The 13,096-nt window shown below is 42.0% G+C and overlaps 2 protein-coding genes across 3 annotated transcripts; both read left to right on the top strand.

Moving 5' to 3' along the window:
* Positions 1-561: 561 nt before the first annotated feature.
* On the top strand, positions 562-5,395 carry LOC112220564 (protein FAM72A). The gene is made up of 4 exons (XM_024382417.2): positions 562-1,278; positions 1,542-1,619; positions 2,084-2,208; positions 3,314-5,395. Exons 1-4 carry the CDS (start codon positions 1,133-1,135, stop codon positions 3,406-3,408), a joined length of 444 nt encoding a protein of 147 aa, XP_024238185.1. The 5' UTR covers positions 562-1,132; the 3' UTR covers positions 3,409-5,395.
* Positions 5,396-5,903: 508 nt separating this feature from the next.
* On the top strand, positions 5,904-12,336 carry odad1 (outer dynein arm docking complex subunit 1). 2 transcript variants are annotated; one of them, XM_024438239.2, is made up of 15 exons: positions 5,904-6,041; positions 6,398-6,479; positions 6,586-6,685; positions 6,791-6,980; positions 7,075-7,200; positions 7,377-7,490; positions 7,575-7,642; positions 7,830-8,017; positions 8,254-8,385; positions 8,507-8,589; positions 9,626-9,794; positions 10,878-11,041; positions 11,216-11,319; positions 11,402-11,492; positions 11,729-12,336. In XM_024438239.2, the coding sequence occupies exons 2-15, from the start codon at positions 6,413-6,415 to the stop codon at positions 11,819-11,821; spliced, it is 1,689 nt and encodes a 562-aa protein (XP_024294007.1). In that variant the 5' UTR covers positions 5,904-6,041; positions 6,398-6,412; the 3' UTR covers positions 11,822-12,336. The 2 variants fall into 2 exon arrangements, with proteins under 2 accessions (XP_024294007.1, XP_024293997.1); XM_024438229.2 differs by having other exon boundaries at positions 8,251-8,385.
* The last annotated feature ends 760 nt before the right edge of the window (positions 12,337-13,096 follow it).

Genomic DNA, 13,096 nt, shown 5'->3' with positions numbered 1-13,096 from the left:
AGACCATTGTGTTGGAGGGGTACATAATTGTGCAAATTCTTTAGGTGCAACTCTCTTATTTTGTTAGAAATACAAATGTAAAGGGACAAAGCCAAACCCTTCGCCATTGAATGGCTGATAGTTGTGAATTCGATTATGCTGAGCTTGGGGCAAAGCGTGACATTTGCCATACACTATATGTTTGAATATTCAGTTTTCATTGGCAGATAAAGCGTTTTTTTTAATCAAAAGCAATCACTTCTGCATGTGAAAACACAGATTCCTACTAATTACTCCACGTGCTTAATTACGTCGTTTTTGTTTTGCGACGATTTCGCGGTGGGCTTTGAACCGTGCACCTGGCTCACGCCCGGGAGGCAGCCCGCTTCCGAAACCATTGCAAACTTTCACACGGTGCAACACACGGTCCAGATGAATTGAATCCCCTCATTATTACTTAGGCGACGGGCTTGATATAATTGTACCCAATCAGCTTTGTAGTTGTGCGATTATGTTACCCAATGGAATATATTTTTGTCCTCGAGAGCCAATCGAAATTCGACATAGGGCTCTTTTTAAAATGTTTCAGGAAGTATCGGTAGCTACCAGGAAGTTGCAAACAATAAATACAACAACGAAGCTAGCTGGCTATTACATTGTACTGAATCTGCGACCGCAACGAATTAACGTTAGTCGTTGAAGAGCAGGTTGAAGATAAATAGAAAATGGCAAGAGCTAATTTGAACATCTGATGGTGCTGTGTTATTATGGTCACTCTCGTGATGTTAGCTTGTGGCTCTGTTTTGACAAGTAGATAGCTACTGTAGATTGCTATCAACCACATTACTCGCTATCAACAAGGATCGATAACTATCTAGCTAAACCTCCAATATAACATTGGACGTGGAAACGTCTAATTTGTGGCTTCTCTTATAATTCACCTGCTGCTAACTTCCAGCTAACTGTTGATAGCTAGTCAACGAACTAGCTAGCTATTTAGTAACAATAATAGTGAATAGTTAGTTAGCTAAATAGCGTTTTAAATAACGTTAGCGTCAGATCAGCTACCATTGCTACATTGATCGATCTGTTCTGACGCACATTTCCACTGGACATTGGGATTCGAAAGCTAGAAGAACAGTATTTAAAGAGCATGTCTACCTCCAACTTCAAAAACAAATGTGTCACTCAAGTGAATTGTATATACTGTGAGAGTCTACTCTGCACAAGAGGAATGAAGGCAGTACTTCTCGCAGACACAGAAATTGAGCTGTTCTCTACTGACATACCGCCCAACAGGTAAGCAATAAAACCACTATGTTATTAAATTATCACTGAATGAGTTGTGACAAATGAGCTAATAACGGTTATGGTTTATATGAGGATCTCTCATCACTGTCTGTTTTTTGGAGGGGTTCATAACTTCATATGTTGAGTGTTTGTGATACTGTGAGATATAGGAAGTATAATGGATAATCCATTATCTCCCTCTATGGCTAGAATGTGATGGTGCCCCTTTGTTCTTTAACAATCCCCATAACACCCCCCACCCCCTCTTCTAGAAGTGTTGACTTTGTGGCCAGCTGCTACTCTACAGAGAGCTGCAAATGCAAACTGAGAGACATAGCCTGTCTGAAATGGTATGTATGTAGCATTATTGTAAACACAGATTTGTCTACTCACATTACACTAACCAATTTGCATTCATTATATATGTGCTTTGTGGTTACACAATCGCATTACTAGACACAATTGTTGTGGTTGTTTATTAATATTTACCTTAGAAAATGTTAATGTCCGCAAATGTCCATGTCTAGTGTTGTGCTTCAGTTGGAAAGTTGTTCAGCCAGCAGTTTGTCGGGTACAGTGAGGCTTTTGTCAGGACCCTTTTGTATCCCCAGGGCTTCGTTGTTGTACACAGAAACACATCGGTCAGATAACAGACACCTACTGATAGTTAGCACTTTCACAGGTGCTCGCTATAAAACGCTGACATTTTTTATCTCTCCCTCCCTCCATATCTCTCTTTCTCCCTCTCCCTTTTTCTCTATCTATTTCCCTCTCACTCTTTACTTCCCCTTTCTCTCCCAATCCCCCTCTCCAGTGGTAATTTTGTGGGGTATCACGTGGTAGCCCCATGTAAGCCCTGCCTGCTGTCCTGTAACAATGGCCATTTCTGGATGTTTAACAGTGATGCTGTGTCCACCCTTAACAGATTGGATCCTACAGGTTAGAACTCCAAGCTCTCAGACCTCTGGGTAAATCCATTTGAATGTAATCACTTTTTGACAGAACCCCTTTTGATTTGAACAAAACCTTCCATACATAGTTGCCCATTGTAGAATTGCTCATAAAGTGACTTTTTGGACCAGAGCGCCAAACATTCAAGAGATAAAGGTGCTCAAAGTTGACCCAAAAGATAGACGGTTGAGATGGATATAATTTAAAAGCTGACAAACATGGTTGTCCAACTATTTTTATCATTTCTGGAAAATAGAGCATGTTGTGTTTCATCTGATGGCAGGCACAACACATAAGCCAAAGATTATGTGAAATAGGCTCTAAGCTACAACATATGCAAAAATTCAAATGCATTTTTAAATAATTGACGTTAAACCTTTAGAAAATAGATATATAATAATATAATTTTGTTTTTCAAAAAATAATATAATAGTTTGACAACACTGTAAGCTTTTAAATGATAGCAAACTCAGCCATTTATATTTGTCAGTGATGAAGACATGGATGTCTCATGGTATGGTGTGGTATGCAAAATGGGTCAGCTTTGAGCACCTTTATGTCCTGAAAGGTTTCGTTATTGAGGTCCAAAAAGGCACTTTATGACCACTTCTTCCATGGCCAAACATATGTGGAAAGTTGTTGTTTTTTATATATCAAAAGGGATGCTGTCAAAAGTGACAGAATTCAAATGGATTTACCCCTCTTACCAATTGATGAACAATAGACTGTATTCCGAGAAGACTGTCCTAAAACCATAGTTAGTCAAAGTAATATACATGTAAAGAAGAATTACCCTAAATGCACAGTTTGTGACAAGATACCGATACCCCCTAAGGCTAAGCAACACTGACTGACTGACTGACACAACACATTGCAACATGTCTGGCATTATGTGTTGACTCTTCTGATCTCCACTACCACATGACTTAGCACTCAGAAACGCAGAAGTTGAATTATTTGGAGAGGTCGTGCAAAGCCTGAATGCCAGGCTGTTTCTACTTTAGCCAATTTGTTATTGACTTAGCTTGTCGGCAAGGAAAGACTGTTCCTTAAACTGTCCCTGCACACACAAACGCTGCGTCTTCTGTTGCAGGTTTGAACCTATTGCTGTGGGGAGACCTTCCCGAGCTGGAGGACAGCGAGAACGAGGGATCAGACACCCCATCGGAGGAGGAGTGCATCAGGTAGAGGGAGATGGAAGAGAAACAGAAGAGAGGCCTTACCCTGTGACCATATCCCCCCCTTCACAAAAGCACACAATCCCCACGCATTCACGCATTTCGGTTACGCGTTGGACAAGTAACCGAAAGGTTGCAAGATCGAATCCTCAAGCTGACAAAGTAAAAATCTGTCGTTCTGCCCCTGAACAAGGCAGTTAACCTCCTGTTCCTAGGCCGTCATTGAAAATAAGAATTTGTTCTTAACTGACTTGCCTAGTTAAATAAAGGTTAAAAAATATACAATTCTAAAATCTCTCTCTCTCTGTGGGGGGGAATCAATGGTAGAACTGGACTGTCGGAACTGCCTTCTCTCTGTAAACTCACCACTGAATCCCCATTCAAACAAACTCATTAGCTTTCGGTTTCACTGGCGGCTGGATGTCTTAACATTTCGCATGGCTGTTTTATACCCTTTGGGTAGCCTATTGCCATTGGATGCTGGATTGAACTTTGTACGTTGTATTTTAGGTTTTCTTCAGTCCTTTGTTAGTGCTTGAACAATCGATTACAATGATGTTGTGTTTAGGTTTTAGAAACTGACATTGTTGACCTTAAGTATTTGCCAGTTATCTTGCGTTGGTCTTTCATGAGGAGGGCCAGTGTCACCAACAGATGGTACTAGTACATAAAGTATAGGTACGTGTTTGGTTCTAGGGCTCCTCAGTGATGGGATAGAGGGTACTCAATGAAAATAGAGGAGGCCCAATTACACACATGGCAAAGGAGCTGGAAAGAAAATACATGATCATGAAAGGAAAGTCAATGTCCACTCATTCTTACATTGTTGATATAGTAAAAAAATTGCAGCAAAAACAGTGAAAGAAAATGTACCTTATATTCTGAGCAGATATCCTAACCCTGTATGATTCAACGCTGAACTGTTGTGTGCTTGAAAGAGCACAATGAATGAGTATATAGATCTGAGTATACTGTGAATCTGAGTATAGGAGTCACTTGTGTATAGAGCTGACCTTTCCATTGCTGCAGAAGCTTTTGCTTCAGACAATGTTCTAGACTTGTATTCTAATGGCCTTGGGTCTGATTTTGTGAAGAACTGTGGGCTCACTGTCATTGTAGTTCATGCTTACCCTCTCACTGGAAGTAAATGTTTCAGCTTTTTTGTGAGGCTTCGGTGCCCAGCAAGTACTGTCACAATGAGGGACATATCTTAAAGTAGCATTTAATATACCTCCCAGTTCAAACAGACAAGCGATGCCTGTATTAACAAGGATATGTTGAAGCTCCAATTGAAAAGTATTTGTTTTGTTGTCATAACTGACAGATGGACGTACACACCAAATACCTGAGATGGCAGTCACCAATTAAGATTCCTGTCTTTGTAGCAATTATTTATTTAAGTTACGTTCTAAGCTCTGGCTAAGTGTATTGCATCTTGTGATATGATATACAAAATGAATAGCCAATTATGATCAAAATCATACAGACCAAATATCTTTAACCACTTATTTTCCTTTTGTTTACAATAGTTTTATTTTATTTACAAAAGCAATGTTTTGTAGTGTGCTGTATTTTTTTCTGTTTCTCTGTCTGTTTCTATTTTACATTTCTCTTGCATTTGAGTGTTTTATGTTTGGAGGCTGATCGTTTTTTTTGTTTTTTTGTTTTACCTTAGTGAAGGTAGCTAGTGATCAGCTGAGAGCTTCCTATGGCATAGACCATAGTTGTGAGATATTCAACCACTATCAAAACAGTGATTATTTTTTTTTTTTTTTTTTTTTATTTTTTTATCTGACTTTAATATGATTAATTTAAGTAGTGTGGTTTTATTTATCAATTTGTATTTATTTATTAACAAACATATTGCTGTCTTTATACTGATGTTATTTGCCCTGCTGAAAAAATATATTTTGAAATGCCACTGATCCTGAATTGGTCGTTTGAAACATTACTTTTTTTTATGCTTATTGTATTGATAATACACCTTTTCCAAAATATCCATTGTGTTTTTGTGAACTTTTTGGTAACCAAAAATCTGCAGCTAACACAGCTAGTGTACTTAAGCAAAGTATATTCCTAACTGTGTATGTGTAATGGCCGTGGAAGTGATGTTGGATGTTTGCTTTGACTGTCTATGTCCTGACTGGTCAGCCGTGGCATCTCTTATTGAGTAGTAAGTAGCACAGGGCTGCCTGTCCTGCAAAATGCAGCACAGCCATGGTAAGAGTCCATCTGCACTCACACAAACAGTGGTGTTTGCTGTCTGTCTAGGGTACCCCAATCCCATCACAATTTTAACCCTGTACTCTAGGACTGACTTTTGAAAAAGAGAAGAATAATTTAAAGTCATACCAAAGGTTTTTTATAAATAAAACTAAAGCAATAGCTTTTCTATACAATTTGTGGTTCTCTAATAGTAAGCATCATCACCCTCCCACTAGTGTAGAGCGATCTCCAGTGGTATGAACACTGTCAGCAGGTCCCTGTCCCTTCACCGCCCTCTGTGGCCGTTCTCATGTCATCATGTCCTCCTAGAAACGGTTGCTAACAACTCTGGAGAAAGAGGAGTGCAGACAAGCGTGTCGGCATCGAATGTGGTATCAGTGGCTAATTGCGCGAACTACAATTTTTCAGTTCCTGCAGGTAAGTGACTCACTCTGTAGTGTATTAGTCAATTAGCTTACAACACTTGACATAATTTTGTACTTTTTTGGAAGCTGTAATTAAGTCAGAGATGACCTATTTCTAAACAGGGCTGAGTGTCCAGCTAGCTAGCAAGCTTAAGTGGTGGTGCCACTGTTTTGGCATCTAACGTTCGCTAGCTAGCTGCAAATGTTTTGCATATTCCTTTGTGCTTTCTTTTCACATGTGAAATGGTAAATCAGGAGGGATAGAAGAATGCCCTTCCTATCATTGTTTGAAGTAGCTAGGATAACATAGATCTGCCGCAAACAAAGTGCAACCACTGATTTGTCAAGCTAATTATCTACTGTTCCCAGAGTACAATTTAAACCATGCCTCGAGGAAGATCAGCCACCAGTGTCCACTCTGACAGCAGTGACATGGATATTGATGGAATAGGTATAGTATGTGTTTTGTATGACCAGCATAAGGGTTAGCTAATTAATTCACCAACTAACTTCTTCTCAGAAATGTCAACATTAGCATTTGGTGTACTGTGCTCCAGCGGAAACAGAGATGGGAAAACTGCAAAGACAGTTCCGGATCATGGGGGGAGACCGGCTGGCCTACAGCATCCAGTCTCAAGATCACATACGCAGACAGCGGTGAGTCCACCGGTACACCACACATCACCTTCAGTGTCTGTGTGTGAAATACAATGTATGAATGTGTATGCTCGGCGTGTCTGTTTTTGTTTGTGTAATATGTAGACAGGAGATAGAGACGCTTGAGAAGGAACAGGAGGAGCTACAGCGTAGTCTCTGTGTGTCTGAGAGCCTATCCAGGCGGCAGCGGGACAGTGAGGATGCCCAGACCCTGCGCTCCATGCTGGAACAGAGGGACGAGGTGGGGGACGAGGTGGAGAGGGAGAGGCAGAGTCAGGCAGAGCTGGAGCAGGAGGTACAGGAGGTTCACACACACGCACAGCCACACACACACAGAACCTTCACCCCCTTAGTGAGCTGAAGTTTCCATGTCTATGTGCTGGGGCCAGATCTCTAGCATGGAGAGAAAGCTGACAGAGCTGAGGAGAAGCGAGGTCACTGCTACTCTCAGCCAAAAGTCCCAGTCCCGACAAACTCAGAAGGCCTCACGCACCCTGGAGAACAAACTGGATAGAGTGAGTAGCATGTCTTGTCACATTCAGGCCAACACAGAATTGGATAGCACTGTTAAACCTAGTACCACACAGTACTGTAGTACAGCCTGCTGCCTAATATTGTCAAACACTGTCAATGATCCGTTCTCTGTTTTTATTTTCACATCACTTAGACCTGTCTACTATTACTGTTGCAGGCCCTCATTCGCTTCAACGAGCAGCTGACTAAAAACAGCCACCTGAGAGAGGACCTGGAGACTCTGCGTGTGGAGCGGGTCCGGTTCCAGCAGCTCCACCGCAGACTGGACAAGGTCAGGGGTCACACTGAGACCAATCAAAATCCAGGGACAGAGAGAGGTCACATGACTCCAGTTAAACCCTGCTTCCTGTTCTAGGAGCTGCAGGAGATCCGGAAAGACATCGGAGATATGGTCAGCCTCTCCACTGCTGCATATGATGTCAGGTGAGATATGAGAGTTGAATGTGTCTGCCTGCTTAATATGTGTAAGAATCCTTACTTACATATTTCAAATGGAGGCTACTGTATTTGTTGCAACCAGTTTGTGAGTGTGCGTTTATCTATGGGTTTGCACATGCACTTAGGTTTCATATGGTAAATATCTATGGCTCGATCTGTCTCTCTGTGCCAGGGTGGAGGCCCAGTCTAAGATGATCATGATGAGGGAGAAGGCAGTAAAGGACCTGTCTCAGTACAGCGCTGAAATGAAGGAGTTGGAGAGGGTGATCGCACACGAACGCCGCCTCAAAGAGTTCATGACCACCAAGTGCAGTGAGAGGAGTGGCCAGGATGAGGGGCAAGAACTGGGCCGCAGGCATGGTATGACTGAGCGTTAGAACACTCAGTCATACTGAGCGTTAGACGCACGCATGCTTGTGATGTTTCATTTTGGAGTTTGCTATAACATACATGTGATATGTGACTTAAGAGTGATAGGAAAATACTAGAATGAAAGTGAGGATAATGATGAAAAAGATGTTACTACAGATGATGAAGATAATGGTGATGAGGAGGAGGAGGGTGATGAGTATGATGATGGCTGTGTGTTTCAGCAGCTGAGTTGAAGGAACAGAGGAGGTTGGACTCTGGGGAGGAGTCAGTGGACACACTGGAGGAAGTCTTCCATAGGATCCAGAATATCACAGGAGAGGAAGACCTGGACATGCTGGTCACCAGGTTCATCCAAGGTCAGTCCTGACCTTCACACACACATATTAATACAATGCAAACTCCAAACGCTGTCTGTTATTACCTCTGTGTGCAGTTGATATGTGTTAATGCTCCTCTTGTGGTTCTATTGCTGTTTAGTCGAGGATCAGAACTTTGCCCTCTTCAACTATGTGAATGAGCAAAACAACGAGGCTGAAGCTTTGAGGGACCAAATTAACCAGGTCAGTATGAGGTTGCTTACCTTGAGTGCACAGTTCAGTCCTCCATGTATTCTGATTGTGTGCACATGCTGTGTGTGCACTTGCGTTAGTGATGCGCGGGTTGACTCATAACCTGCAGTCACCTCAGTTATATCTGCAGGTGGGTTTAGGGTAAAGAAATATTGTGTGGATGGGTGGCGGGCGGGTTGAATAAAGAGAAAACAATGCATAAAAAATGTATTAATTTATAATTCTTGTGCTATTCATATCTATAGGCTACATTGAGGTTTTTCGTTCATCATTTTGATCAGGTGTTAGTGCGTAGCCTAAGCTTCAGGGCCCAACTGTAGCGCGCCAAATACAAGGCAATCACCAAATGCTTTCCAGAACTTGGGCAGAAAAGTTCATATCAATCCACTGAGGCAAAAAGGACAATGTCAGAGTTTAATTCAATAAGAGAGAAGCTGCGAAATGGAGAGTTTAAAATCAATAACAGGGAGGAACAGAAAAGTTCTGTAATGTTTGGGAAATATTTGGTGAAAAGATGGAGAGGATGTTAGCAGTGCCGGTCCCTAAACGTCTTTGCTGTGCGAGAGTAGCAGAGTGGAAAGAGAAACAGACATCCATGTCAACTAGATGGAAGCATTCATTCTATTGATTTGTGACATTATTGCTGCTAACAAGGGTTTATTTAGTCTTCCAGGGAAACAAATAATGACAGAAGAGAAGCTGCATCCCACTGGGCACACACTGGATGAATCAACGTTGTTTCCACGTCATCTCAATGAAATTACGTTGGACCAACGTTGAAAGACGTTGAATTGACATCTGTGCCCAGTGGGATGTACAGTATCTTGTTATAGACAAGTTGAATATCAAATAGCCTACCAAAATGTCTAAAATTATAAGCAGAAACATAGGCCTATCGAAAAAGGCTTTTCACTTTATCACATATAGTCGGGCGGTTGCGGATGGGTTATTAGCAATTACGGGCGGGAGTGGGTGAACAACCAGCTGATCCGCACATTACTAACGTGTGTGTGTGTGTGTGTGTTAGACCCAGAGGGAGATGGAGCAGTTTAATGTGAGGGGGCAGCAGCAGAAGCAGCAGCACCATGCTTTGTTGAGAGACATTGATCAGCAACAGAGAGACACAGAGTCTCAGGCACACGAGAATGAAGTCCTGGCCAGCGCTGTGAGCAAGATCCTGGACCAGATAAAGACAGGTACTCTAAACCTCTTTCTCTCTCTCTATCTCTCTTTCTTTCTCTCTCGGTCTCTCTCTTTCTTTCTCTCTTGGTCTCTCTTGGTCTCTCTCGTTCTCTCTGTGTGTCTCTCTCTCTGTGTGTCTCTCTGTCTCTCTTTCTTTCTCGTTCTCTGTGTGTGTCTCTCTCTCTCTTTCTTTCTCGTTCTCTCTGTGTGTCTCTCTCTTTCTTTCTCGTTCTCTCTGTGTCTCTCTCTTTCTTTCTCGTTCTCTGTGTGTCTCTCTCTCTCTCTCTTTCTCGTTCTCTCTGTGTGTCTCTCTCTGTGTGTCTCTCTCTCTCTGTGTCTCTCTGTTTCTCTCCCTGTGTGTCTCTCTCTATCTCTCTCTGTGTCTCTGTCTCTTTCTCCTATCACTCTCTTTGTCTCTCTCTCTTACTCGCTCGCTCACACACACACACGCAGACACGTACACACACGCACAGAGCTAAACATACTTACTTTGATACATTACATGTTAGATTTACACAGAGTGTACAAAACATTAAGAACACCTTATCTTTCCATGAAATAGACTGAATAGGTGAAAGCTATGATTCCTTATTGATGTCACCTGTTAAATCCACTTCAATCAGTGTAGATGAAGGGGAGCAGACAGGTTAAAAATGTATTTTTAAGTCATGAGACAATTGAGACATGGCTTGTGTATGTGTGCCATTCAGAGGGTGAATGGGCAAAATATTTAGGTGCCTTTGAACGGGGTATGGTAGTAAGTGCCAGGTACGGCGGTTTGTGTCAAGAACTACAACGCTGCTGGGTTTTTCACGCTCAACAGTTTCATGTGTGGATCAAGAATGGTCCACCACCCAAAGGACATCAAGCCAACTTCACACAACTGTGGGAAGCATTGGAGTCAACATGGGCCAGCATCCCGGTGGAATGCTTTTAACACCTTGTAGAGTCCATGCCCCTGACTAATTGAGTCTGTTCAATATTAGGAAGATGTTCCTAGTGTTTGATATACTCACTGTATATGATGAAAGGAAAAATTGGCCTTTATACTGAAGTCATAATGTTCTATGTTTGCCTGACTGTTTGTGATGGGGTAGGAGTGAACAGTGTGTTCCATAAGATGGACTGTGATCGCTCAGTGGTGGAGGACTTGCTGGGCTCGTCCTCTGGCATCCGGGAGAACAACATCATGACCTACCTGGGTCTGGTGGAACAGAGGACCAACCAGCTGCTCACCATGCAGGCCTTCCTCAACTCCAGGGTAACTAACATGCACACCCAGAATCACTCCTATTGGCCCATATCAGTCTAGCCTGGCCCCAGATCTGTTGGCAGGACGGCACAAACAGATCTGGGATCAGTCTACTATCGATCTGTATGTGCACGCATATCACAGACTGTACCATGTATGTATCCCTCTCTCTGTTTCTCACAGGATCTCGATAAGGAGTATGACCCAAAAGACCTTGCCCGATTTCTACTCGGTCAGAACCCTGAGATTCCCAGACAAAATATCATCATACAGCCTCCTGTCACTGGGTTGGTACTTTTGTGTTATGATTTGAGCTTATTTACCCTGTGTGGCTGTGTCTTACCTGGTGTGTGTGATTGTGCTCCTCAGGGATGACTATGACACAGAGGAGTCTCCTCTCACTGATGAAGAAGAGCGGCCTCTCTCCCAGGGAGAACTACGCCAGAGAATCATGAAAGGGGTGAGCTATGACAAACATTCACATTCACTTACACCTTAAAACACAGACTTCCTTTACATATCCTTGTACTACAGGATGTTTTTGTGCAAAATATTTTCTTAATGTTTTCTTTCATCTTGATCACCTGCGTAACTAATAAGGCTGTCAGTGAAGTTGAAACCATTATGACGTAATGCACTGTACTTTCAACATCAATGCTTTCTCCTATGTGCCTGTTATATGTACATTTTACACAGGTCCTGCTAAAGGAGGGATCAGTTCGTCACGCAGGACCAAGGAGAAAGATGAGTGGTCCGTCCAACAGCCATCGGCGCTCCCTAGAGGCCTGAGAGGAGCGGCACACAAGGAGACAGATATATCCAGACGGTTTTGTCTAGAAGAGATAAACGCTTGGTCAAAATGTACGCAGCAGTTTAGGATAATTAATGTAGCAGGTTAGGAGAATTAATGTAACAGGTTAGAAGAATTAGGTTAAGGTTAGGGTAAGGGTTAGTATTAGGATTAGCCAAAAAATAAATACACTTTTGATGTTAATTTGACAAAAGCTATATCCCATCTAGATTTGACCTTTCTAGCCACCCCCACCCGATGAAGGACCTCATCCTAGGAAGAATAGCAGATTTTGTTATCTAGTGTTATCACCTGAATTTCAACCATGATCAAATGACCAAATGTCACCATTTTAGTTATGATTTAATATATGGTAGATAGGATTACTTGTGCTTCTATATCTCATTTTTAATAATATGATGCTGCATCATCATGGTTTGTTACAATATAAGTGTGATTTGTTTAGCTTGAACTAATTAGGTTAGGAGATATAAAGACTTCTCTCAGTCTGGCAGCCAGCTGGTCTTTTGATGTGTCATATGCCATCTGGCTTTGATTATTCAAGTCTGGTCTCAATACATCCCCTGCTGCCCTGCTCTCAGATGCTGAAGTGCTCCAACTGAACACAAGGGGGCACTGCTTTTCCAATCATTGTAGGTTCATTGAAACTTGTTTTACCATTTTCATATCTACAAGTTTGGTCATCAATATTTGTCGGATATGTTTTCAAATAGATTAGGAACTATATATAACACTTTGTTTTAATCTTTATATTTAAACACCATGTACTCTCCGCTGCAGCCACTTAATCCATACAATAGGACAATTAGGAAAGGAGTAGATTTATTTTAAGAATCTTTTTGTCTGAGGTTATCCAACATAATCAAGAGTCAACAAAGAGTGTTACTTTAGTTTGGCTAGCTTTGAAAGGGCTCCATGGAATGGTCTCACATGGATTACACACAATTACATTTGTTTGAATTATTTTATCTTTATTTAACTAGGCAAGTCAGTTAAGAACAAATTCTTATTTTCAGTGACGGCCTAGGAACAGTGGGTTAACTGCCATGTTCCGGGGCAGAATGACAGATTTGTACCTTGTCAGCTCGGGGATTTGAATTTGCAACCTTTCGGTTATGAGTTCAACGCTCTAACCACTAGGCTACCTTGCCGCACCATGCTGACCGGACCGCTCACATGCGTCCGCCGTCGCACGCATGCTGATTTTGTTCACCCACACCAGACGGGATCAGGACAAGCAGGTTGAAATATCA

Source organism: Oncorhynchus tshawytscha, linkage group LG02 (genome assembly GCF_018296145.1).
Source record: "Oncorhynchus tshawytscha isolate Ot180627B linkage group LG02, Otsh_v2.0, whole genome shotgun sequence".
Classification (NCBI taxonomy): domain Eukaryota; kingdom Metazoa; phylum Chordata; class Actinopteri; order Salmoniformes; family Salmonidae; genus Oncorhynchus; species Oncorhynchus tshawytscha.
This window is presented reverse-complemented; position numbering and strand designations above follow the sequence as displayed.